Genomic DNA, 27,761 nt, shown 5'->3' on the forward strand with positions numbered 1-27,761 from the left:
CTATGGTACATGTACATATTTTTTAAGAGTTAAATAAATCCATATTTTTGCATTCGACTGTACGTTCTCACAGCGGTCCATTTTACAGGTTCACACATTACAGTGTACGTACAGTATTCCATTACTGTAATGTTTTTGAACTCACTCGTGCAACTACATAAACATACTATCGCCAAATAAACAACAATACGGTTTTCCTGTAACTTTAACCTAGAAATTAATTCAGTGGACGGAAATAAAAGTTCGAAATTACAAGTATCACAATATTTATTTAATCTCATATAGGTGTAGGCTAACCAGTGATAGATATTTACTTCATCATCATCATCATCATCTCAGCCGTAGAACGTCCACTGTTGGACATAAGCCCCTATTACTTACAATATTTTTATTAAGGACTGTCTCCATTTTTGTGACTAACTATATAGGTACTCAAAAAGCATACAAATTCCATTGCAATTCCAATTCAAGTTTATAAACCACAAGTATCCCATCATTGATTCAAATGACTGATATGCAAACAACGTGCTAGAGATGAGAGAAGAATCTGAATCAGATTATTTCTACCGGTAAATAAGAAAAAAAAAAACAATTAGTGAATAAAATTCTATGTCATGTCGATAGCATGCTACTTTCGATGTTGGAGATTTAAATGAATTGAATTACTTAGGAAACTAGTTAAACCATATGGTTTAACTAGTTTCCTAAGTAAGTAAGTTTGGTGTGATATTTGGCCTTACTTTACATGTAAAAGAGACTCCAGGTTATGGAATTTGACAAAAAAGGTCTGTCTCTAACCCTACTTAGTCTGGTAACTTAAACATCTCTCAAAATATTACTAAAAGAAGTCTTCACAGTTCAAAATCGATGCTGTTTTACGCAAGTTGTTGTCCTTTTCCCATGCGATAGTAGAAACCTTTCATGCTGAGCAGCTCTTGGTGTGTGCCCTTTTCAATTATTTTACCTGAACAGAAAAAAAGCATTTTGTTTGTAATTATATTTTTTGAATCACATTTGACAAGATTTAGGTGAGTGGTAGGTAAGTGAGATCAACCATGGTCATTATTATACCTTTATCCACTACGCAGATGACATCAGCGTCTTTGATAGTTGAGAGTCGGTGGGCGATTGTGATACACGTACGTCCCTTTGCAGCTTTTTCCAATGCTTCGGTTACCGCCTATAAAGACAAAATTTAGAATATTAGTTGCGTGCCACTTGAGCTTAGGGACGTCTCGTAGCCCTGACGATATACTATTGTTTACCCACTCGCTGTTGGCGTCGAGCGCGGAGTGTGGCGATGATTTTCCGAAAATCGAATTTCGCAGTGCTCCCCACCCTCATTTCATAATGGACTACTCGGAAATTCATGGACCACGCGACGTCCACTCGTTGACTACGTGTCGTTCACTCGTTCGTTGGGCACGTGAGGTCTGTTGTCAACGCGGCGTTCACCCGTGAAACACCTGTCGACAACAGTTTACGCCGAAAGTCGAGGCCGTGCTGGTCGGGTGCCGGGTGGCTCTAATGAGCTTCACCTAGGTATTGAAGTAAAATAAAACGCAAGGGAAAACTCGAGATTGGGAAATTTAGCGAATCGAAAAATAGCTTCTGAAAAAATATACTTTCGGAAAAAAAAGACTATCAGGAAAATATTAGATTGAGAAATTTTGCTAATGGAAAAATAGCTTCTGAAAAAAATCTAATTTCGGAAAAAAAGACCATCAGGAAAAGATTAGATTGGGAAATTTTGCTAATGGAAAAATCGCTTGCAATAAAATTCGATTTTCAGAAAATCAACCCTCCAGAAAAAACTAACAGAAAAATACAGATTGAGAAATTTTGCGAATGGAAAAATCACTTGCAGTAAAATTCGATTTTCGGAAAATCATCGCCACACTCGCTTCCGACCGGCCGCCAGCTGCGCGCCGCTCGAGCCCAGGTTCGTGTCGTAGCCCTGACGATATACTATTGTTTACCCGCTCGCTGTTGGCGTCGAGCGCGGAGGTGGCTTCGTCCAGCAGCAGCAGCCGCGGCGAGCGGATGAGCGCGCGCGCGATGCACACGCGCTGCTTCTGACCGCCCGACAGCTGCGCGCCGCTCGAGCCCAGGTTCGTGTCGCAGCCCTGACGATATACTATTGTTTACCCGCTCGCTGTTGGCGTCGAGCGCGGAGGTGGCTTCGTCCAGCAGCAGCAGCCGCGGCGAGCGGATGAGCGCGCGCGCGATTCACACGCGCTGCTTCTGATCGCCCGACAGCTGCGCGCCGCTCGAGCCCAGGTTCGTGTCGCAGCCCTGACGATATACTATTGTTTACCCGCTCGCTGTTGGCGTCGAGCGCGGAGGTGGCTTCGTCCAGCAGCAGCAGCCGCGGCGAGCGGATGAGCGCGCGCGCGATTCACACGCGCTGCTTCTGACCGCCCGACAGCTGCGCGCCGCTCGAGCCCAGGTTCGTGTCGTAGCCCTGACGATATACTATTGTTTACCCGCTCGCTGTTGGCGTCGAGCGCGGAGGTGGCTTCGTCCAGCAGCAGCAGCCGCGGCGAGCGGATGAGCGCGCGCGCGATGCACACGCGCTGCTTCTGACCGCCCGACAGCTGCGCCCCGCTCGAGCCCAGGTTCGTATCGTAACCCTAGAAACATTTAAAAGATCATATGGGTAACAAATTATAATTATTATTGCGTACATTATGTTTAGCTGTACTAACCTGAGGCAGAGATACAATGAAGTTGTGAATGTTGGCAGCTTTAGCTACAGCAACGACTTCAGCCATTGAGATGCGGCGACCGTTGTCTCCGTACGCGATGTTCTCGCCGAGCGTGCGGTCAAACAAAACAGGTTCTTGCTGCACCACGCCTAGCTGTTTACGTAGCCGCGGCAGCGTCAGCCTTCTTCGGATATCTCGCCCATCTAATTCCTGATAAGTAGTAAGTAAAGTATATATCAATCAATGATAGTGTACATAGTCGTAACGTAGCTCATCAAAGGAGATAATTACTTAAAGAAAGAAAACAGCTGTTGTCAAGTTTGCGTCTTTGTGATGTGATGTGATTGTTTGTGATTTATAAGTTTCGATGATCCTTACAATGTTGCCAGAGTCCGGGTCATAGAACCGCTGCAGCAGCTGCAGCACGGTGGACTTGCCGCAGCCCGAAGCACCCACCAGCGCCACCGTCTTGCCCGCCTCCACTTTCAGGTCTATACCGCGAAGGACCATCTGGTGTTTACGAGTTGGGTAACTAAACTCGACCTCCTTGAGGCCGAAGTTACCAGTTGCGGACTGAAAATAAAATAAGTAAGTTATAAAACGTTGCAGTCATACTTACTAATTTGCCTGGCAGATGGACCTTGCTCTGCATTAGAAGGTAGGTATCGGTTTCACTTCCCCTGACGAGCCAGACATGAGATAAATAATTAATGCTTTTGCTCAACTCGTGACTACCGATTTACGAGTATACCTAACCTGCGAAAATTCTTAGGTAAAGTCGGTTTTAGAACAGTTGATACATTGGGTAGGTTATATGACTATCCGAAACTGCATTTTTACATGCTTTTATTTAGTTTCACTTGTCCCGTTGTCTGTCTATCAGTCTGTCTGTCTGTGTCTTGTAAGTTAAATTTGACCAACTTCCAGTAGTCAGATTGACTTGAAATTTGGAATACTTATGTAAATCGCGTGACAATACAATAATCTAGTAGTGACATCCTGGTAGTCCAGCCAAGATCGTCTCCGGAGGACGGAACTTTTCAACGGTTAATAGCATCGACTTAAAGTTTGGTATGCAAGTGTAGTTTGCGTGACAATGCAAGTACAGTCAACAAAAAATACAGTCAGCAAAAAAAAGCTTGTATTAAAAATGATTTTTTTATGGGTAGGTTATTTAAGCTTACCCATTGCGGTGTGTCCTTGACTCCAGGCTCGGTGATGACGCAGGGCTGTCGATTGATGACAGACAGGATACGCGCTCCGCAGTCCTTGGCTGCGTTGAAACTGGGCGCATATACCAGCGCCTGTCCCAACATGTAGGCGCCGTACATTACCGACTCGGTCACCCTGGAATGGAAGACATGCAAAGGTAACAAAAAGTGGTATTCATTAGTTAGAGGCATATTATTTTAAGATAGTAAACTTATTTAATTCAATAAAACTCCATTAAGAGGTTGACCGATGAAATTCTTACTCTTGATTTGATTGGAGCACGCACACTGAAGTCTTATTGCCCTCTGTGCCCTAGCACATTTACAGAGCAGAAATTATACAGAGTTTAATTTTATGAGTATCATTTGACACAGTTTTTGAATTACTAACAAATTCACTGTATGAATTTCATGGTTAATTAATTGTCTGAACTAAATGGATTATAGTTCTAATCGAATTTGGAAAAAGTTAAAAAATTGCTTTTTACAAAAATACGGTGGAATATGGGAGTCCGTCGTTAGCGACCAGCGTGGCGCCGTAGACGGTGCAGCTGACGAATGCGATGAAGGGCACGTATACTCCCAGCCCCAGTACCAGCCCGCGCCATCTGGTCTTCTTTGTGATGGCAGCGCATGATGTCTTCAGGGAATCCTCGAACTTTGTCATAAAGTTCAGCTCAACACCTGAAAGGATACGAAGAGATTTGAGCGTTAGGTTGTGCATCTATCAGAGCCAGTGCTCTGACTCAATACCACAGAGTACTTCCCGCCGCTATTCTTGAGACGTACCTACTGAGTCTATGAATGCAACTTGCACTGGCGGTGGGTCGGCGGTAGGTGGATAGTGTGGATACAGTGTTTGTCAAACGAGAGTATCAGATCTGTTACACAATAAATATCAAGTAATCTGCACTGAAGCTATGCGAGACTTGGTAAATGAGATAGGTAATTGGCATAGACAACTATAGTTGTTTTATTTATTTATTCGAAGCTTTTTTTTTCGACTGGATGGAAAACGATTCAGTGGGTCTCCTGATGGTAAGAGATCACCACTGCCCATAAACATCTGCAACACGGGGGGTATTGCAGACGCGTTGCCAACCTAGAGGCCTAAGATGGGATACCTCACGTGCCAGTAATTTCACCGGCTGTCTTACTCTCCACGCCGAAACACAACAGTGCAAGCACTACTGCTTCACGGCAGGATTAGCGAGCAAGATGGTGGTAGCAATCCCGGCGGACTTTGGACAAGGTCCTACCACCTGTAAAGCTTAACCGTAAGGGCCCGGCTACATGTCAACCCAAACTACATTTGTATACCAAATTTAAAGTCGATGCCATTAACCGTTGAAGAGTTCCATCCTGCGGAGACGATCCTGGCTGGACTACCAGGATGTCACTACCAGATTATTGTATTGTCACACAATTTACATAAGTATGCCAAATTTCAAGTCAATCCGACTACTGGCAGTTGGTCAAATTTAAATTGCAAGATTTTACTACAGACAGACCGACAGACAAACAGACAACGGGACAGGTGAAACTAAATAAGACCTTGAAAAAATGCATTTTAATAGGTGGCGACGTGCCGTATATCTCCACGACGCGGCACCGTATCGCGCCGTGCGCCGCGCCGCTCCGTTTTACGTTGACAACGCCGTCTAACGTGCACGGCGCGGCACCGTGCCGCATAGGCCACCGCGCCGTTGTACGTTCACGACGCCGTATAACGTGCACCGCGCGGCACCGTGCCGCGTCGGGCGCCGCGCCGTTTTACGTTGACGACGCCGCAACGTGGACATGTGGCCGGGCCCTAACTGTTTACAAATATATGTTGGGATCAGTAAGAACAAAAAGATACTACTTAGATATTGTACCCTTAATGTCGTAGGTATGTTGCCAGCCGAATAAGTTTTTGATTATATTTTAGGGAGTTATAACAATGATGATAATATATAAGGGGAAGCCGACTTATATGTCGAGGTTCAAATTAGGAGGTGATATCAAAGTCAAGGTTGAAGTCAAGATAACTCGGCCTGACTGTCAATTCGCGATTGGGGTGCGCTAGGTACATAAATACGAAAAACTAAATTCCGAAATGGTTTAAATCTCCTAATATGACTATTCCGATTCTTCAAAAATCCGAAACTTAAGAATATCTAAGATTTAAAATTACGATTTTCAAAATTTCGAAATTTAATACACCGAGCAATAGGAAGTCCGACTCAATAATAATCCAAAATGTCGAAAATACTAATTCCGATAACTAAAATGCCGATTTTCAAAATTCCGAATATCATTACACCGATCAATAATAAATCCCGACTTATTAACGTAACCTATGTAGGTTAGATTGGCCTAAAACGGTAGTAACTGTTATTCATTTTCAGCAATGTGACACAAGGTCGACGGAGCTTCGCTTCGCGGAGCTCCTATACCGCGCAGTTAAGGCGCGTGACTCAATTCTAACCTAACCTATGCAGGTCAATTTACTTTTTTTGAGATTCGAAATTCAAGATTCCGACTATTAAAACCACGAAGTTTATTTTGCCGAGTGTCATATTTCCGGATTAGCGATGACATTTCGGAAAATTGATAATCGGAGTACTGTACTTCGGGCCAATAACTTTCGTGTTTTTTTATTCTTTGGAGTTATAAAAAACGGATATTAAAAAACGATATTTTGAAATTCGGAAAAATAAACTTCGTGTTTTAAAGTAATCGTAATTATATGTCTTAGGAATTGTGAAAATCGGAGTTTTGAAAATCGGAATTAGCAAAATAAATAATAAAATATTTCGGAGTATTTGGTTGGGTGTTCCCCGCGATTAGAAATCTTAGTTAATGACGGTTTTGCTGTAGCTATGTTAGTGGCATTTTCTATAATATGCCTAGATGGTCTCGTTTCGTTTGGCAGACTTGATTTAAAATAAAAAGTTGTAGTTTGTAACTAGGATTATTGAAAATTATTATTATGAAGGGTTAGCACTCTTCTTGACTTTTTTCATAATTATCACCATTTTGATGCAAGAAGTATATGAACGTGGCAACAATTTCACATATTTATCTTTAATTATTTCACTCTCACACAACAGCTACAGGGGCTACTACGAAATTCGAAAATCGAAGTTCGACTCGTTCCATCCCTCTGACACTTATACTATTTAATACGAGATTGAGAGGGACGATACGATACGAACTTCGATTTACCAAATTCGGAGTAGGCCCTCTGTGCCTACCAGTTACGAGTGTTGATAATATCTCTCTCGTAACTTGCTAGGATAGGTAAGGTAAAAAAACCTCAATGGGTCAAAAGATGACAAATTGAATCAAAATAGTTGACGTGTAATTTGTTTCTAATAGATTTCTAAACGTCTCATACCTAAACTCTGGACAGTTCTGATGCTGACTACGGCTTCGGTGGCGATGGAAGTGGCGGATTCCATTGCATCGCGCTCGTCTTGCTGCGCTTTCTGCGATACTATGCCTTCGAACCAGATACTGCCCACCATCTATTTAATAAAAAAAATGCATGAAAATCTTAATAACCTGTATGACGGGAATGCAAAATTCAAAACGGCAGGAGGAAGAATTTATTAGATTAACTAAACCTTTTTTTATGGTATAGGGGCAAACAAGCAGACGGATCGCCTGATGGTAAGCGATTACCGTCGCCCATGGACACCTGCAACACCAAAAGAGTCCCAAGGGCGTTGCCGGCCTTTAAGGTAGGAGTACGCTCTTTTCTTGAAAGCTTGAAAGTCATATATCGGTCCGGGAATACCGCAGGTGATAGTTCATTCCAGAGTTTTGCTGTGCGAGGCAGGAAATTTCTGGAAAAACGCACAGTTGAGGACCGCCAACCATCTAAATGGTGAGGATGGAAGTGTTGTCGTGTAAGTCGTTGGCGAAAGGATGCGGCAGGGATCAATCCGAATAACTCCTCGGAGCACTTCCCGTTGTACATGCGATAGAGGATGCACAGTGAAGCTACATCTCTACGCAGCGCCAAAGAGTCAAGTCGATCAGATCAGATCTCCGTTGTATGCCGTCCAGAGGGAGAAGCTGGTACTGGGGAGCCCCTGCCCACAGATGATATCAGTATTCCATATGTGGCCGAACCTGCGCCTTATTCAGCTGGAGGCGGTGGGCCGAAGTAAAATACTCTCTCGATCTGTTGAGCACACCGAGCTTCTTTGAGGCTAATTTAGCCTTACCCTCTAAATGGCCGCAGCACTTGACTTCACTCGAGATGTCAATACCTAAGGATTCCGATACTGGCTGTGGTAGCTAGGGAAGTGCTCTCGAAAAGAGGTGATGCGACAAACGCAGACTTTTTTTGCGGCAAACGCACTAACCTGTGTCATTGTGGGGTTAAAACGGACTAAATTAAGTCGACCCCATTCTGAAACTTCTTTTAGGGAAGTCTCAATTTCAGACACAAGTTTATTTCGGCACTCTATGACGTTTTCCCGAGGAATATTGGCACGGCCGTTGTAAGAGGCATCAACCGTACTTCCGCATTATTTCTCGGGAAGCCCAAACACGGAAGTTTTGAGAGGAGTGCTTTGTGCCAAACCCGATCAAAGGCCTTCGCTACATCTAAGCTAACAGCCAATGCTTCACCCTTTGTCTCAATCGCCTGTGCCCAACGATGTGTCAGGTAAACCAGAAGATCACCAGCTGAGCGGCCGCTACGGAAACCGTATTGTCGGTCACTCAGCAATTGGTGATCCTCTAGGTACCGAAGGAGCTGATCGTTGATAACGGACTCCATTATCTTCGAGAACAGGGAGGTCATGGCTATTGGCCTATAGGTAGATGGATTTGAGTGGTCTCCTTTTTTAGGGATCGGGTGTACCAGAGCAGACTTCCATGAGATCGGGACTACGCCAGAAGAGTGTAAAAACTGTAAAAACCTCTCGATCATGATCAATATTCGCTAAGTAAACCGCATTTATGCTTATCCTGTCTTGTACGGTTCACGCAAAGGGTTGATGTCTATTGATTTGAATTGTTATCATTTTTCTATCTTTGGACATGACAGGTCATTACAAAATGTCAATAGATGTTTATATAGGCACCGAACCATCCATAATATTTTACGTCAAATCAATTTCACTCTTATTTATTAGACGCACTTGGAATCCAGCGAAGAAGGAACCAATCAAATTATCAAACCCCCATCCCCCGAAAAGAGAAACGTAATTTAAGTATGGACGGCCCCTACATATTCAACAAACGGTATCTCGCTGTCGTTCTATATTTGCAAAAGCAATACTCACGATTGGTAAGAACGCGGTCCCAACTAGAGTCAGTTTCCAGTCGTAGCAGATAGCCAGTATGAAGCCGATAAAGACCGAGCTAACGCCCTGCAGGATGAGGCCGATGCGCAGCCCCGTGGCGCCCTGTACCTCGGCCGCGTCGCCGCTCAGCCGCGCGCAGATCGCACCCACAGTGTTGCTCTCCCGGTCGAAGTAACCTATTTCCTGGGACATGAGGGCTCGATTACGATTAGGCAAGTATTTTTTAACATATGCCGAAATTATACATCGCTAACTACGAGTAGCATTGAGGTGGCACTTGCGCTCTTGTAACGTTAGAAAAAATCGGCCGAACATGGGTTACTTATTTTTGCACAGGATAGATATATTAAATAGTTGCCGAATATTTGAGGCAGAGAAAACCCTTTTGTGAAATATTATATTTTTATCTATTTTAATTAAGTACTTATATGCAAATGCAGCCACACAGCTACTCAGTTGACATTGTGTATCTACAGCATCATATTTTGGACACCATTTTGCGAAAGTATTTTTCACTAACCTGTTTGACCAAGCTAGCAAAGTACCGATGTCGTAGTCGTGAAGTCATTCTTAAGCCTGCGTTAGTAAAAGTGACGCTTTGCAGACACATCGCGATTCCTGCAACGGCCGCGACAATCACGAACATTCCCGAGTATAAATCAGCTAAATAAATAATGCGAACGTTATCTTTATAGCCAAATATCTGAAAAAATAAGCGGATCTTTTATGAGACAAAATTTAATTTAATTTAATTTTGACATTAAGTGTAAAATAATGTCTTACCGCGCTTGTTAATCCGAACAGTACAGCGAAAACGGGGAAGCAAGCCCCTTGAACTGTCGCAGCAATGGCTCCGATCGTAAGGAGCGGCCATTCTTTGCCATTCAGCTTCAGGAGGTCCCAATCACTTACAGGCTTTACCTCCTATGATAAAAGACCAATTAAATAACGACTACAAGCTAAGTTATTCAAGCTATTTAACAAGCTATTTAAGCTAAGCGCAAAGTGAACATTGAAAAGTGACCTCATCATTTTTATTGTCATCTTCTTCATCGTAGTGACGTGCGAAACTTCTAATGCCAGTTGAAACGACGGAACAAATGGAACTGCGAGGTGTCATCCAATCGTGTGATCCTATAATAAACGAAAATTTAAAACTTATCAAGCCACAACCGCAAAACTAATTTACTTTCTGCGATAATGCTGCAGATAAATAGTGAGATTGAGTGAGATTCCTTGTTGTGGGACGTTTTTTTTGGATTAAGCAATGAATATAATTACCTTTTCTGCTGGAATATTGTCTGATTATTCTCTTAGTGGACCGCCTCATGACGTCATTACGAGTTATTTTTGCTTGTTCCTCGGGGGCTTCCTCTGTCTCCTCGGGTAAAGTGTCAAACAAATCCACTTCCTTAACGTCCTTACCAGCTGTCACCAGCTTATGATAAAATCCTGAAAGCATCCATTTGCATTTACAAGAACTAGATACTTGTCAGATATATATATACGAGTGTGTGTGTGTGTGTGTGTGTGTGTGTGTGTGTGTGTGTGTGTGTGTGTGTGTGTGTGTGTGTGTGTGTGTGTGTGTGCGCGTGCGTGTGTGTGTGTGTGCGTGTGTGCGAGCGCGCGTGCGTATACTTAGATTATTATTGAGGGCCCCTACTCTCCCAGCTAAATGAATATTTTAGTAGCAAATAACGAATTTAAATGAAAAACAATCACTACTAATTACGTATCTAAGTAACGAGTAAGAGACGAGCAAATAGCCGTTTTTTATTCTTTCACGGGCTGAACCGTGGCCATAACCTTGCACTAATGTATGTTATAAGTAAGTCAATGCATGTCACGATTTCATTTAGCCTGAAATTTATGACATAGCCCCTATCTCCACTCAGCTAATTAAAATATAATGGCATTTGTTGTTATTTCGATTAATGGTTGGCTCGTGGTTATTTTTTATTATGTATGTACCTTAGTGGGTAAAAGTTTGACAGTTTTTGACAATGTTGCAATGTTTCCTGTTTCCTAGTCTTAACGATACTAATATTTTAAACGTAAAAATTACTCTTACCTGTCTGTTTGTTACCTTTTCACATGCGGCAAAGTACCGCGGCTTAACAATACGTATTTCGCGCTGACGAAGTGGGGGATAAAGGCTAGGAAGTTATATAAGAGTTTTACTTTGTTTATCAACAACAAAACAACTGACCTTTAGCTTTCATAAGCTCATCGTGAGTACCCGCCTCAATAATGGAGCCTTGGTCCATGCAAATGATACGGTCTGCGTTTATGATTGTTGATAATCTGAAATAAAACGAACGCCTTTAAGTTTATATGTTATAGAACAAAATAGACGCAAATATATTTGAATTAAAAGTCCTTTTATTGATGTCAACACAGATGTTTTTCTTATTAGACTAACCTATGGGACACCGTTAGAGTAGTTCTGCCTTTGCTAGCGCTATCTAAAGCGATTTGTACTTTCCGTTCTGACTGAGGGTCGAGGGCTGACGTGGCTTCATCCAACAGTAAGATCCCCGGCTCACGCAGCAGCGATCGTGCGATAGCGATACGTTGCTTCTGCCCGCCCGAGAGCGATGCACCACGTTCACCAATAACCGTCTCATAACCCTACAAATACAAACACTGAATTAAGCAGCAAGGTAGAATCAAAGTAAAAATCGAGCATGACAGAAATATTCGTAACTAGTTTGAGTGTTATTGCACTTACGTTAGGTAAACGTGATATAAAGTCATGTGCATAAGCCATAGCCGCAACTTTTTTTATTTCCTCATCAGATGCTCCAGGGTAACCAATTGCAATATTTTCACGAATAGTCCCACGGAACAGTACCGGCTCTTGGCCTACCACTCCTAAAACATTCAAAAGAGGTAAAAAATACATAATTATCAATTTTCGGGTATTATATGGAAATTATAGGAAAAAAAATAGGAATAAACAGATAGGTATTTTGAAATAACTAACCCAGTGATGATCTCAAGTACCCTACATTCAAAGATTTTAGATCATGACCATCAATTTTGACTGAACCGGAGTGTGGATCATATAATCTCTGCAGTAGTTGAAGTATTGTTGATTTTCCGCATCCAGAAGATCCAACCAAAGCCACATTTTCACCGGGTTTCACGTGAAGAGAGAAACCTTTTAAAATCTAAGTATAAAAGAAATAAAATTTAACAGGAACAATTATTTGGAAAGTAACAGCTAAAAAATTGGTACTGGCTACATTGCTCAGAACGGTGGAAAGGCAGTGTACTCACTTTGACATCAGGTCGTGAAGGGTAACTGAAGTGGACATTGTCTAGGATTATATCGCCGGCAAATCGTCGCGGTTTTATACCGGCGGGGTTCAGACAGTCTATTTTCGGTTTTCTTTCCAAGAGCGTAAAGACTCCCGCGGCGGCTCCGCGAGCCGCGGCGAACGCTTCCGCGTGTGGCACGATAAAAGTAATAGATTGAGTCGCCATGTACATGCCAAACATGATCTGAGACAAATAAGAAATATACCATACCAATATTTAAGTAAATACATAGGGAGAGTCTGTTCGAGTACATGGCTATGTGATTAGGGTTACTTTACATTACTTTAAAAGATCAAGATATGTGAAAGAACCATTTTGGCTTACTTACGAAATAATAGTTATAAATTTGAAAATGAATAACGGATGAGCTCTTACGCTGAATATTTTTCCCACGACATATCGCTGTTCTTCGGGAGCCTTGGCTAAGTCCTGGAGCACAAGCCGGGTGCCGTAGGTGAGGCCGATGGCATTGAGCGAGTACGTGAGCACCCAGTTGAAGCCGGTGCCGAGCCCCGTGAACAGCCCGCGCCGCCGTCCGTACCGCTCCGCTGGCTCCAACAACCTCTTGTATCTGAAAAAGAAAGCATCAATCAGATATCATCATAACAGTTGCTTTCGCTTTTTACCATTACTTACTTTTAAATAATTGAAGTTTCAAATTTCAGATAATTACACTACAAATAAACCAAACTCTACATTTTCATGAGAAAGAACTTGATCAAAAATTATCAAAAATTAGTGTTCTATTAAATTTTCTTTATTTTGCATGAATTAAGTATAAGTTCTAAGTCTTAATCTATAGATCTTCTATAAAGCTGAAGAGTGTTGAAAGCTTGTACATGGAAGATATCCGAAAAAAGGGGATATTTGGGATCGATAACAGAATACGTTCCAACAGTTTTAGAATATTTGTCTGTCTGTTTATCTATTTTTCTGTTTATCTGTTGGTCGTTTATTTGACCGCGCATTACATGAGAACGGCTGAACGGAATTTACTCATATTAATTAAGTAATTAATTACTCATTAGGCAGAAACCTGTACATTCTGTTTTTTATGTCAATACCTACTCTTTGGCTAATGTCAAACATGTATGTGACAAGTGATTGACATCAATGTCTACCTGCGACCTGCGGGGATACTACGAAATGCGAAAATCGAAGTTGGTGTCGTTCCGTCCCTCTCACTCGTATTAAATAATATAAGCGTCAGCGGGACGGCAAGATACGAAGTTCGAATTTAGCACTTCGTAATACCGGCCCAGCAGGGCTACTACGGAACTCGAAACTCGAAGTTGGTATCGTACCGTCCCTCTCGCTCTCGTATTAAATAATATAAGTGTCAGAGGGACCGCACGACATGAACTTCGAGTTTCGAGTTTCGTAGTAGCCCTGTTGCGTGACAGATACCATAGATAAACCTAAATACTTCAAAGATACTTATGGATTTATTTTTCAGGTAAAGGGAATCATCCCTTAAAGAAAAATACGAAGGTCAAACTAAGGTCAAACATATTTTTGCCTATATATTCGTAACCCTTAAGTATTTTTGGATCAGAATTGGACAAAATTGTTCAAAAACCCTATCCCTCGAAATGGCTTTCGAATCAGGGTACATTGGTAAAATATGAACAATGCCAATTATAATAACTAAATAAATTCTTATCAAGTTATTATAATTGCCAATGCCAATTGAGCAGTGCCAATTATAATAACTTGATAAGAATAAAAAGAATAAAGAACATTATAAGGCAATAATGAAGAGTAATGCCGGATATAGCCGGACTCGCAAACAAAGATACGCTTGAGACTTACGCGAAATGATGAGATTAGTTCTACGTGTATACTTTATATTTCAAAGGCACTTTAATTTTTTCCCAGATTATAACGTAACCTTATCTAGACTCTTGTTGAAAGATTTAGGGGCTGTTTCACCATCCATTGATGCCGTCTTTATTTGTTTAGTTCGAATAGACGGAGATGGCATCACATTTAACCGTCGGTTAACGCTAGTCAATGGATGGTGAAACAGCCCCTTAAAATAATTAAGTATATCATCATCATCAGTCTTTTAGTTAAGAGCAAAAGAATGAAAATTGGCTATGTTGAAATTGTAACAAGTGTGATATACCTTTCTATCTCTTTGTCTTCACCAGCAAATGCAACTATAGTTTTGACAGATTTGAAAACTTCTTCAGCATGCTTCCCCGCTTGGCTGTACGACATCAATTCACGCACTGACGACTTGGATTGGTACTGAAATAGGACGTCACTAATTCATAATTTAGTCTCATAGGTACTGTCTTAAAAGCTTGAATTTAAATTACAAACATACCTCCGACAAATAAATAGACGATACCAAAGAAAACGGTAATACGGTCATGCATGCCAGTGTGAGCTCCCAACCAAGAGGAAACGATTGACAAATACAAATAATAGCCGTTCCTAATAAATTGCAGACGACCGCTAACTTATCACCCATTCCTTCTTTTATCTTCATCATATTCCTAGAAAAGATTATTAAAAAACAATTAATGACATTTTTTTACTTTAAAAGGTATAAACAAGTAAGCTATGAAATTGAGCTATGCTATGTAAGCTATGATTTTAGAGCTGTTTAAAAATAAGTAAACATTAAACAATAATAGTATTTTATTTACTAATATTTGTAAGATGCTACTCACTCGGACATTTTAGAAGCAAGGTTGAATTCCGAATCTGTGTCGAACCATTCCATATCTTGACCTAACACGGCTCTGAGGAATTTTTTTCGAATTCGAGTTATCTGAAAAAAAAAATTGGATGTAATACAGTGATCTATTACTAGAGTGCTTCAATATAAATAATACGCTAACTGATTACGAAATTTTGGTGAATTTAGAAGTTGATTCGATTAATATTTATCTACATACTGGTAACTACGGTTTTCGTAAAAAGCACTCCACCACTCTCGCAGCTTTTACATATGTGCAGGAAATACTAAATTCTTTGAGAGATAAGGAAAGTGCAGTGGGACTACTGTTAGACATGTCAAAAGAATACGACCGAGTGTCTCATTCTATCTTAATACAGAAACTAAATGCGATTGGAGTTCGTGGCAACTCACTAAACTGGATGAAGTCATATTTAGCAAACCGTAAACAGTATGTTGAAATTGAACATCTTGACAGTCAGTCTAAACAAATAAAAACCGTCAAACCAGAAATTAAACTTATAGATAGTTCTATCCCTCAGGGTAGTGTGTTGGGATGTGTACTCTTTCTTGTCTATATAAACGACCTTCCAAAAATTACAAATCAAAAGTGTGTAATGTTTGCGGATGATGTTTACCTGCTGCTTAAATTCCCCAACAAACACGACCATGACTTAACAATAGAAGAAACTTATAACACAGTTACACATTGGCTAAGAGACCATAACCTACTAATAAACAAAAATAAAACAAAAATTATTCAATTCAGACCGCGGCAGAAACCACCTATCGACCTAAACAATATCCTAAATAAACTGAAGATCGAAGAAGTAACCCACTGCACCCTGTTAGGACTCACACTAGACTCACATTTAAACTGGAAAAACCATATAGAAAGAACGAAATCTAAACTGTCCCAGTTCATTAACGCGTTGGGTGTCCTCAAGACTAACACCAGCCTTACGTGTGCGCTGTCGGTGTACCACGCGCGCGCTGTCTCGTGGCTGCGCTACGGGCTGCTTGTGTGGGGGTGCAGCACAGATGCACATAAACTGTTTGTTATGCAAAAGAAATGTCTCCGAATCTTAGCAAATATCTGCCAACCAAATAGCTGTAGACCATACTTTAAAAAGTTTAAATTATTGACACTCCCCGCTTTGTATATTTTGGAAGTAGCCTTGTTCTTCAGAAATAATATCCACCTTTTTAAATTTTCAAATAACATGCGACGTAAACATGACCTAGTTCTCCCTGAACCAAAATTAAGTATTTTGCAAACGGTCCATATTACAAAGCGATACAATTATACAATAGAATTCCCATAGATTTAGGATTTGAGCAAAATAGCACATCCTTTAATAAACAGTTTAAAAAAATTCCTTATCTATAAATGTTACTACTCGATCTCGGAATTTATGGAGCATGGTATGTAATAGTGACCTCTCACGTCACGCACGCGCACGACGCATTATTTGCTACAAGTGGGAAAAATGTTTCTGATCTCAAGTGGTATTTGATGTTCCTTTATTAAGTTAAGTAATTGTAGGATTCATTAATTAATAAAGGTACAGAAATTAGATATTGTAAAATAAAAGATTGTTAAAATAGTAAATAGATAATAACAATTATAACAACAAATGCTATACCCTACCAGGGTTCATGTTAACTTTAAGAGCTTATGTTACATGTATGCAATATATAAATAAATAAATTAACTTCCGTTATTTCGACTGTGTGACTAAATAGAGCCAAGGAAATAATATGTTAGGAGTGCCTAGGTAAGGAAAATAAACTAAAATAGTTATTTATTTGATATGGTGAAGCAGCGGTTGCCGTAGCTGTGGAATTAGGCATTTTATTTTAAGAAATATAAAAGATAATCATGTTAATCATGTATAATACTTACGGTACGGTATGATACGTAAGTAAACGTTTATCTTCATACCTGTATGTATAACTAACTTATAATCAGAGTACCTACGTAAATACTGTCTGGAATATTTGCTTTATGACTAATCGTAATTCTTTCTTTATGGACTATCAACCACTTACTTACAGGTTTAAGAATATCCACTAATCTTTATCTTCTTTACTCATTTATAAAACATGGTAAGTATCTTTGAGTTAATTCGTAAAGTTTGTTATAAATTGTATCGTAGCAGTACACTAAATAATTAACAGCGATAACTTAACAATTTTAAGAAATTATTAGAATTACTAAAAAATATCTGCGGGCTCATACTTCGCCTAAAGGACGACCAGCATTCTGCAGATTGGGTTCCTTTTTCGGGTTCTGTAGCCAAAATGGCAAAATGTCTGTCTGTCCGTCCGCCGCTTTGCTCAGAGACTATCAGTGCCAGAAAGCTGTAATTTTGCACGAATATGTAGCAAGTAACTATGCCGACAAATTGGTAATGAAAATTGAAGAAATATATTTTTTAGGGTATCTCCCATATAGACGTAAAGTGGGACAGGCGTTTTTTTATGCTCGTCTAACCCTATAGTGTAGTGTAGGGTATCGTTGAATAGCTCGATCTTTTTTTACCCGACTGCCCGAAGGAGGTTATGATTTTCGAGCGTATGTATGTATGTATGTAAGTTTGTATGTGGGTATTTATGTCTATTTCTTTGGTCCTCGGTGCAGCCTAAACGGCTGACAGATTTTAACATATGAGGTATCACTGGTTTCGTCATAACAATCGGAGTGACATAGTGTATACTAGTATACAAGGTGGGCCCTGTAATAGAAGCAAAAAATTAAACCACAGCTTCCACTCTTCATCTTGAGCTAATAAAGTTCTACAACTTTTGAAAATAACTTGTATTATGATTTTTATTATAGTTAAAAGTGGAATTGGACAAGCAATGTATTGCGAAATCCGTCATTTTGTTACGTGACAGGCGATGTCATTAAGGCTTTTGAATGCCGTACATTGAAAATACCATTTAATTTGTTTGAAATAAAACATGAATAAACATAATGATAGAATTAGGTAATTTTTTAAAGTTGCAGAACTAAAGTAGTTCCATTTGAGTAGCAGAACCTGGGTTTTAATTTTTTGATGGGTTTAAATTATTAAAAAAAAGATTATTTTTTGTTTGTGGCTGTTGACATCTGATTGCCTTTGTCTTAGACGAAGATTTTACTTAATGCACAAAACATTAATAGCTATTTGTGTCACAACGGAGCAAAATGGTTTATTTACGTCGAGGCACAGAATAAGTAATAGTATAAGTCGAGGGCGTACATTGAATCCAGAATGTAGCGGAGGATTCTACATTACTAAATAATGAGGGATTTAAGACTAACGCCCAAGATGAAAATAATTTTGCTCCCGAGTTGCTCATACAACTTTTCACACCGAGCATTAAGAAACTTGAAAAAAAAAACAAATTCAAAATATTATTAAAGAACAACCAGCATAGAAAATGGCGTGGCTTTACAATTATCAACTTCAAAAAATGGCATTTGCTATAAAATACTTAGAAAAGCCTTGAACAGAAAAGTTGCACTTTGCTCCCTCTCGTCAGGGAGGAAAAGTTACTTTTCTGAAGGAGAGGTGTAAAATAGTTATTTGTGCAACAAGAGAGCAAAGTCGTTTTTTGGTGCGAGTGTTGATTTTGAATCCCGAGTAAGCGAAGGATTCTACAATTGAATCACGAGCGATAGCGAGTGATTCTAGGTTAATCCTGAGATCAGCGAGGGATTCAAACACAAGAGATGCAAAAAAACTTTGGTCTCGTGTGACACATACAACTTTTCACCTGAGCAGCGAGAACATTTAAATTAAAGGTTAAAATAAAACCACATATATTTAGAAGACAAAAAATATCAAAAACTTTAAAATATAATCCGATTGTTAAGAAATAAATATAGTAATTACTTACTTAATCATATTTAAAACTTTTTCTCGAAAATGATTCATACAGTCGCCATTACATCTTTAAAAAGTCATTTAAGAAGGCCAGACAACGATCAAAAGTCTCCGGTAAGTAGACAGGTTTTGAATATGGAACGAAAAAGTATCCAGTATAAAAATAAACCTTTAAATATGATTTTATTAGGATTTCTATTGTTTGAAACATGAATACAAATAGATTACTTTCAAATTCATTCAATTTGACAAATATTTGATTCAACTTTAAGAGATAGGCAGTATACGGAACGAATTTATAAAAAAAACAAGAGCAGCGGCTTTCGTGCAACGAGGTTGCATACTTTATTAAAAGAGTGGGAAAATTGTAACATTTCGGAAATATTTCGCTGTCATACAATTCACTATGTTTTTTTTAAATTTCATCTCGTGTTTTTCTTCTTTAATTTGTCCTTAATTCATTATTGACATATTTTTAATGCTAAAGGTCAACGCAGTATTTTTTAATTAGGTTGGTATAATGTTTCTTGATAAATTAAAAATTAAAAAAAAACTAAGAAAAAGTAAAATTGAGGGGGATATTCGTTCATTTATGCTCGTTTTGTTTGCTAATGTATCTTTGTAGTTTATATTTGAGAAAAACACCGTACAAGCTTCGAGCATTAGGTGCTATACTAAATCCCTCTAATAATGCTCTATATACCTACTTAATATAACAGACGTTTTGTAATTTTGCGGTTATTGTGTATTGTGTTTGTTTCTTTTTTAGGCCTACAGAATTTGAAAATCGAACTTAGTATCGATTTGATCCCACCTGTCGCTTTTTTCATATTGAAGTGAAAGTGACAGATCAGTCAAGTTCAAATATTTGGCATTCAGTGAGTGGACCCAGCACTGTCCTTAGCATTAAAAAAAAATAATTAAAAAGCTACTTTGTCTCACGGAGTGAGCAAAATGCGATTTTGCTCACTGATTTTTCATAGCAAAACCTGCTTGTTTGAGCTGCTGAGGTGAAAAAGTCATTTTATGTCACCTAGATCCAGTATAAATGGGCCAATCAACTTTTTTACCGACACTAATCTAATCTGTCCGCGACATTTTTCAAACAATTGCAGATTTTTGTAAGTAAACATGTTTTTTTTTGTAATTTAATAGATGGCGTACATGAATACATGCCATCCTAAGTAAGTTTAAGCTATTAAACCGTGAAATATCTTTTTGGAAGTACGATTTTTTGGTAACGCCAGAGACAATTTTGGTATCGCATGAGATGCCCAAAGTGTCGATAAAATAGTTGATTGGCCCAAATATGAAGTTCACGAGCATGAGAAATGAAAAGGGTATTTTTTTTTCAATAAGTAGTAGGTACAAGTAGATACACAGCCTACCTGTCTTAGTGCGCTCCAATTGATGCACCCGACGGAGATGACACAAAACAATAATGATATTGCTATACTGATGAACATTCCTGCGCACATGGACTTGGCGTCTTCGATCAGCGCCTCCATATTTTCTTCATGGGATGCATTTACACTGGAAATTAAGCAGTTATTTATTTACACTCATTAAATAAAGTGTTTATTAAGTCAAATTTATGAGATTTGGATCATTCGTATGATCTTCAAGGTCTGTAGGGAATTTACTAGAATAATCTATGGAGACGGCTGTAAACCTACCAAATCTATAAACCCTAAGACGTACTGCCCTAAACAACCGTAAAGCCCTAATTCCCTAACCCTACCATAGATTCAATACATATAAATAAACATAATAAAGTCGGGATGTATGCACCATGAGACCTACGGGTTACAGACGGATAGGGGTAGTGGGATAATCACTGCTAGTTACACAGACTCCATGCAACTAATTAAGGCTGAAGGTGTCTTATGGCACGGTGATGGAAACCTGGTAAATGATACAACGTCGACTTCCAATCTCAAAGAGACTTTATTTACAAATTTACAAGGTTTTTATATTAAATTCTAATTATGTGTGAGTACGTAAATATACTCGTCTTTTAATATGTTTTTTGTAACTTAACGAAATCTAGTTTTAGCACTTTGCCCGTGCTAGATGCGATTTGTGCAGTTTCTTGTCCCAAATTGTGGTGCAAATGTGGTATGTTCACTGCACGTGAACAAGGTCTAAATATTTATAAATTTATTTTTACCTACCTATCTATTTAATAACAGCCGACAACTCCAATACTTGAATTATGTATGACAAATTAGTAAGACTTATTGTTTTCAGACCTATACAAGGTGTAACATATTTACATAGTAGGTATGCGAAAGTATGAAACTATAAGACATCCGAAGATCTGTTTTTAGGAACCATGTCATCGAATTTAGTTACAAGAAAAACAGCGTTCATAGAATGAACAAAATGCATTGTATTGCATATTCTTTAATACTTTTCATAACATTCGGTTTCGACTCTCCAGCTGAGAAGAAGTTTTTGTTTAAATTTATGAACTCAGTTTTTCTTGTTACTAAAATTGATGACATGGTTCCTAAGAACTTCCCAAGAAGAAGTTTCAGACCTCACATACTGACCGATTTAAATGTTACACCATGTATACAAATACAAAATTACACATAAAAATATTCAATATTAAGTTTATTAGATCTAAACTGACAAAATAGTGTTCTTTAATCGTTAATATTTCACAAACGAATCCACGAATCGAAAAACTGGTTTCGCAGATCTGCAATATTTTAGAAAGACCTACTCGTATTTACTGAAGCTTCACACCATGAAGTAGACGACAAAATCACTCTACAAGTTTGCTGGCGTACCTAATTATTATGTGTTATACACCGCGCTATCCTTTAAACTAGGTGTACATCTATCAGCATTGTTTCCGGACAACTACGACATCGAGGCTTTCAGGAAAAGAGCTTACTTTCTTAAAAGGCCGGCAACGGACTAGTGATTCTCCTTAAGTAGTTGGTACTCATGGGCAGTGGTGGCAGCTTGGTGATTCATAAAAGTCTAGCTCATCAGAGTTTGACCCGCTTGCTTCACTCTAAGTTTAATTCTAACCTCTCGTAACAATAAAAACATATTAAAATTTTATAAAAATAATCTGTTTCTGTAAAAATCAGGCGAAATTGCTATAACCTTACTTACTTCATAATTTACTCTTTTTATTTATGTTCTTTGATAAAGTTCATACTAAAAAAAATTACGATAGTGGCATTAAAGGTAAGTATACAGTATACTTACGGTTTAGGTTAAGGTGCCTTGAGAGATATGTTATAGACGTATTATCGATTTTAAAATAAATTTTTCCAACTTGATAATATGTGTTTTATTTTTAATTTACTGTTAGTTAGATATATTGGTGGATTCAGCTTGCGAGTCTAAAAACTGAATCATTCAAACATATTTTGACAGTAAATTTACTGATAACATTTTTGCTAAAAAAAAACACCTATTTTAGGGTAATTTTTTTTTTACCATCTTCCGGAACCATATTTTGGTGGATTCAAAAATATAGGTTATTAAAATTACACGTAAAAGCTGTATACAAAAATTATCCTTATATCGAATTATTTCCAAAAAAACTGTAGAATGACCAGGCTACTTGGAGACCGTAAAAAATAAGAAATTCGCGTGAAGTTTTAAGTTACACGAGTTCCAATCCTCTACATTTAATTGATTGCATTACAAGCAAGCATGACGTCGTTTCGTGACAGTAGTTATCTTTACAACCGCAATTAACTCCACGTGTAGGTTGGTGGACACCACACCAAGTATTTTAGGTACGTCTTTGAATTGGAAAAAATCAATCTTTTGTAAAAGGTGACGAGAAGTTGACATTAAGCTATGTACTTAACTTAGATTAGTTACCTACACTAAAAAGCGAGAGAAGAAGAATTTAACCGATCACAAAAAAAGTACTAAAATAATTTTCTACCAGTTTGAAGTTGGTGCCTCAGCACGAACCAGCAGGAGTGGATTTATAGTCTTCCTTATCTACGAGTATACAATCAAGGGCAAAGATAATATCGACATGGCCAAAGTTACAAAAATATGTATACAAGACTTTATGCACTTAAAATTAAGGCTGTGTATACATATTTTTGCAACTTTGGCTGTGTCGATATCTTTGCCCTTGACTGTACATGCTATCTATGGGCTATATTCTTTCAGTCCATTGAATCTATTGTTATGATTTTTTTGTTTTCCTTTTGCTACGAATACGGCTAATTGCTACGGCTTTTATTAGTGTGTTGGCAGTTTATTGATGTATACGTTTAGCTATTAATCTCGATATCTTTATATGTAAAATGCTTTGTCCTGAGAGACTGACTGACAGATCAACGCACAGCCTAAACCGCTAATCGTATAGAGACCTGAAACTTGGAGGGCGTGTTCTTTGTATGACGTAGGCATTCGATAAGAAAGGATTTTCCGAAATTCTACTCCTAAGGGGGTGAAAAACGGGGGCGAAGTTTGTATGGGACAACGTGATTCCTTGGTCCAATCTACCTACTTCAAATCTTGCATTGTTTCGTATGTTATTGAAATTCAACCCCTAAAGGACATAGGACCTAGGTACATTTTATTTTGTCATAATATGTTTGACAACTCAATTCGATTTTATTCAAAAAAAGGTTGAACTGACATAAAAAAGCTTGATGCAATGCAAATACCTACTCTTTAAAATTGGAATATTTCGAAAGTCACCGTACAGTTTGATTAATTCGAGTTAACACTTGACAGATGGGCGTTCCTTCAGTCAATTTTCAACTTTGACATCATACAAACAAAGCCATTTTTAGTACCTGAAATTTGGCATTCATGTACCTACCTAAGTATTACGGGGGTGCACTAAGGAAAGATTATTAGAAAAGTCCGTGGGATAGGAAATATCTAAATTTTGTTTTTTTCTTTGTTTATTGTAGGTAATCTCAGAAATTACTGAGCTGATTTAAATATTATTTCTTTTACAAATATAAAGCTACACTATCTCTGATTGATATAAACTACTTCTCTTCGGGGCAGATTTTCAAAACTCTTTCAATAATAGAAAGCCACAACTACAATGTCTTTTATTGACAATTAAGAATGTTAAAATAGATCAAAACAGTTATTCATGTCCCGCGGGAACTTAACAAATACTCGGGATAAAAGTAGATTATTATGTCAAACAAAAACTGTGTAGCTTTCTATTAGTGAAAGATTTCTATCTCGAGGAAATTTTGAATTTTCCGGAGGAAAAGTAGGTAGCCAATGTTAGAAAAGAGCTTTCTATTAGTGTTTTTTTAATCGATCTAAAGAATCATATCTATTCCGTACAGTTACCACAAAATTAACGCGAGCGAAGCCGCGGGCAAAAGCTAGTCTAGTTATAAATACTTAAGAAAAACCAAACCAATGCCAAAAATGGCCGACAACCTTTAACCATTTTTAACCTAACCCAACTTGTCAGATCAACTCCGCCTCATCGATATCGCTTCGCTTGCTCGATTCCGCCGGTATGTATTTCACCAGATTAGCTAGTATAATTAACTACGTATATTTACTAGATGTTGCTCGTATTATACTTGTAACTATCTATGAGATATCCATGAGATATAAATTATCCATGAGTAAATTGGTATAGCAAGTCTTCAACCATCTTATTGCGACAAAATGAACGAGATGTGAGCGTTTTTTTCACGCGTTCAGTTTATTTTGCTTACAGTCTCCGTCCTCCTCCGAAGAGGGCGGTAAGTGGCAGGTAACTGGACAGGCGGTCTTGTTGCGTGGTGCGTTCCACGAAGGAGGTACTCAGTTCGCCGAACTGGATGAGATTGTAGCAGACGCCGCCGCCGCTCAGCAGTCCGAAGAGCATGCCGCACAGCGTCGCAGTGATCTCCAGACATGTTGCGTACCTATACTGTGCACATAGTAAGTAGGAATCAGCTAACATGTTAAGTTAAACGACAAAATCCCTGGATGGGCTAGCTAGCTTAGTTGTTCGAATTTCAGTAGGAGTAAGCACTTGCATTATAAGAAATCCAATGTTTGCCCAAGTCGTGTTTATTATTATATATAAAGATCATCATCATCATCATCCCAGCCTATATACGTCCCACTGCTGGCCACAGGTCTCCTCTCAGAGCAAGAAGGCTTGGGCCATAGTTGCCACGCGGGCCCAGTGCGGATTGGGAACTTCGCACGCACCATTGAATCACTTCGCAGGTTTGTGCAGGTTTCCTCACGATGTTTTCCTTTTCCGCAAAGCTCGTTGTAAATAAAGATACTGATATATATCAGTGGCGATGCGATACAATTTTCGGTGCAAGCCGAAGCGAGAAATACTACAAAGAGGAGAGTGTAGAAAGGGCGGATGTGGGCGAGTGGGTCAAAAAGCCAAGTCGGTGGGAATCGATTGCTTACAGGGTCACGCCACTGCTAATACTCGTATTTATGTAAATTAGCGATATATGTATAAATACAAGCTGCTCGCGCTGGTTTGCCGTTTCAGCCGAAAGCGAAGCGGCCAACCAGGCTAGAACGCCACTGTGTCTCTCGCCGCGGTCTTCCTCAGACTCCTGAAACCGTGTCCCTTGTAGCCTTGTGTGTTTCTAGACTGTCGTAAAAGATTCATTTTTTTCCGGAACGCATTTTTGATAGTGAAAATAAGGCGATACTATTGAACTTGGTCAATTCTATCGATAGTATCGACAGTATCGCGTCAAATAAGTCGATACTTACTATTGCCAAAGATCAATAGTATCGATACTTTTGATAGTTTTGCTAATGTTCAACTATCGATAGAGCGAAACTATTGATAGTAGGTATCGATAGTATCGATCGATACTCTTGATCTTTAGCAATAGTATCAATTATTTTTCATCAATCGATAGCATCGACTTTTTGACGCGATACTATCGATAGTATTATATCCCAAGCCAACATTTTTCGGATACCTTCCATGTACAGACTTTCGACTCTCTTCAGCTTTATTTATATGTAGGTAATAGATATGTATAGAAGAAGATAGATTATTTTATTTCCATATACTCACAATTCGGAAATATGCGACACTCTCTGGTAGTTCAGCTTTTCTGGAAAAGGAGCTTGTGGTGAATATTTGCATATTAACCTTTAAATAGAATACTACTATCGTTACAAACGTCACAAACGTCACAGACTTAATAACTGGGTTTCATCACAGTGGTATAGCATCAGTATAAAAATCCCGAGGACGATTTGTAAATTTACGGAACGGAACGAGCGAACGTAGCAAAAGATAGCAAGAGAAGGCTCATACTCAGACTGAATTCTTCGCGGCTTAACTTAACACGCATTATGTATGGCATTGGAAATATTGAAAATGGTAGCACAAGAGCAAAACACAATTTTAATAATAGGTAAAATAATGCATGTTTCAAAGGTCAGATATTAAAAAAAAAAACCTTATATAGGTGTTATTAAGCTAACAGTACGCCATAATTTTCTTTAATTATTAACTTATAGCTAAGCAAAAATATGTAAATAGGTACGTTACGAGGGGCTCGGGCTCAGTATTTTAAGGGCTACGGCTATCTTTTGGCTGTACTGGTTTATACAGTTGCATATTATAATATAGGACGTCAATCAAAATCGTTATCAATTTATAACACCTAGGAACATAAATTCAAATTATGTATGTATGGTAAACTAGAACAAAAAATAGTTACAAGGAATAAAAATTATAATCCAGAATGTAAAGTACATTTAATATAGTGTTCGAAATGCACACAATTGAAACGTCGATGTTTTTATTCTCTTTCTCAATAATATATTCTCGTACTCAATAATATAGGTCAGTTAATATACGTTAAGGTGTAAAGATCCTTAACTACGCAAAATAGGAGCTCAACTATGTCACGTAGCTGGTCATAAGAATCATTAATCACAAAATCACTCCTTTATAGTAAGAACCGAATAGCTACATAAGACAAAGAGTCAACAGAGATCCATTTCGCGGAGCTCCTATTTCGAGTGCTTCAAGCGCTTCTCGCCTTGACTACTAACTAACGTGGCCTATGATGTTGAGTTTGAATCTAAAATAATCTCATTTGTTTTTAAATTTAAGATTATTAATAGAAAATTAAAGAATTTTAGCCGTACCTATGCATTATAAATTTATGTATAATGATACGTACCCACGTTTCTACAAGGTATGATCACGCACTTTGATTAACTCCAAATTAAATTAGATGCGCACTTAATTAAGGAGTGCGAAATTATCTTTTAAAATAAGGACCACTTAAATTTCATAAATGAATTAAATTCGCGTTTGGCTCAAAAATTTCAAATATTCACTTCGGCTAGGCATAAATCAAGTTCAACTTACGTTTTATCTTCCTTGTCTTTTTTGAATCCCATATTTTAAACGTCTTGTTTCACCAGTTCTCGTAGCCACCTCTTGAAACCTCACATTAGATTGAGCTGCGCCGGCGCTTAGATCACGCGTGCGCCCAGCACCGATTCTAACTAGCACATTAATAATTTCCACTGACGTTTAAGTACGAGTACCTCATACCGCATCATTTATACTCTCACACATTAATAAACACTTCACACATATCATGGGAGATACAAGAGTGTCATTTAATAATAATGGGTACAATAAAAGAGATAAAACAACATTAATCAAACAATAT

At 38.6% G+C, this 27,761-nt stretch overlaps 1 protein-coding gene across 1 annotated transcript; it reads right to left on the reverse strand.

The window, feature by feature from the left end:
* Positions 1 to 242: 242 nt before the first annotated feature.
* LOC141434271 (multidrug resistance protein homolog 49-like) lies at positions 243 to 27,761 on the reverse strand. The gene is made up of 26 exons (XM_074096668.1): positions 27,452 to 27,761; positions 26,138 to 26,177; positions 24,807 to 25,003; positions 20,502 to 20,646; positions 15,231 to 15,331; positions 14,882 to 15,053; positions 14,678 to 14,802; positions 12,925 to 13,120; positions 12,508 to 12,732; positions 12,212 to 12,398; positions 11,957 to 12,099; positions 11,648 to 11,856; positions 11,435 to 11,529; positions 10,507 to 10,677; positions 10,250 to 10,359; positions 10,009 to 10,149; positions 9,746 to 9,928; positions 9,205 to 9,408; positions 7,302 to 7,431; positions 4,408 to 4,603; positions 3,893 to 4,055; positions 3,087 to 3,281; positions 2,709 to 2,918; positions 2,487 to 2,633; positions 1,072 to 1,180; positions 243 to 964 (listed from the first exon to the last, which is right to left on the reverse strand). The coding sequence occupies exons 1-26, from the start codon at positions 27,481 to 27,483 to the stop codon at positions 876 to 878; spliced, it is 3,915 nt and encodes a 1,304-aa protein (XP_073952769.1). The 5' UTR covers positions 27,484 to 27,761; the 3' UTR covers positions 243 to 875.

The sequence above is a fragment of the Choristoneura fumiferana genome, chromosome Z (assembly GCF_025370935.1).
Source record: "Choristoneura fumiferana chromosome Z, NRCan_CFum_1, whole genome shotgun sequence".
Taxonomy (NCBI): Eukaryota; Metazoa; Arthropoda; class Insecta; order Lepidoptera; family Tortricidae; genus Choristoneura; species Choristoneura fumiferana.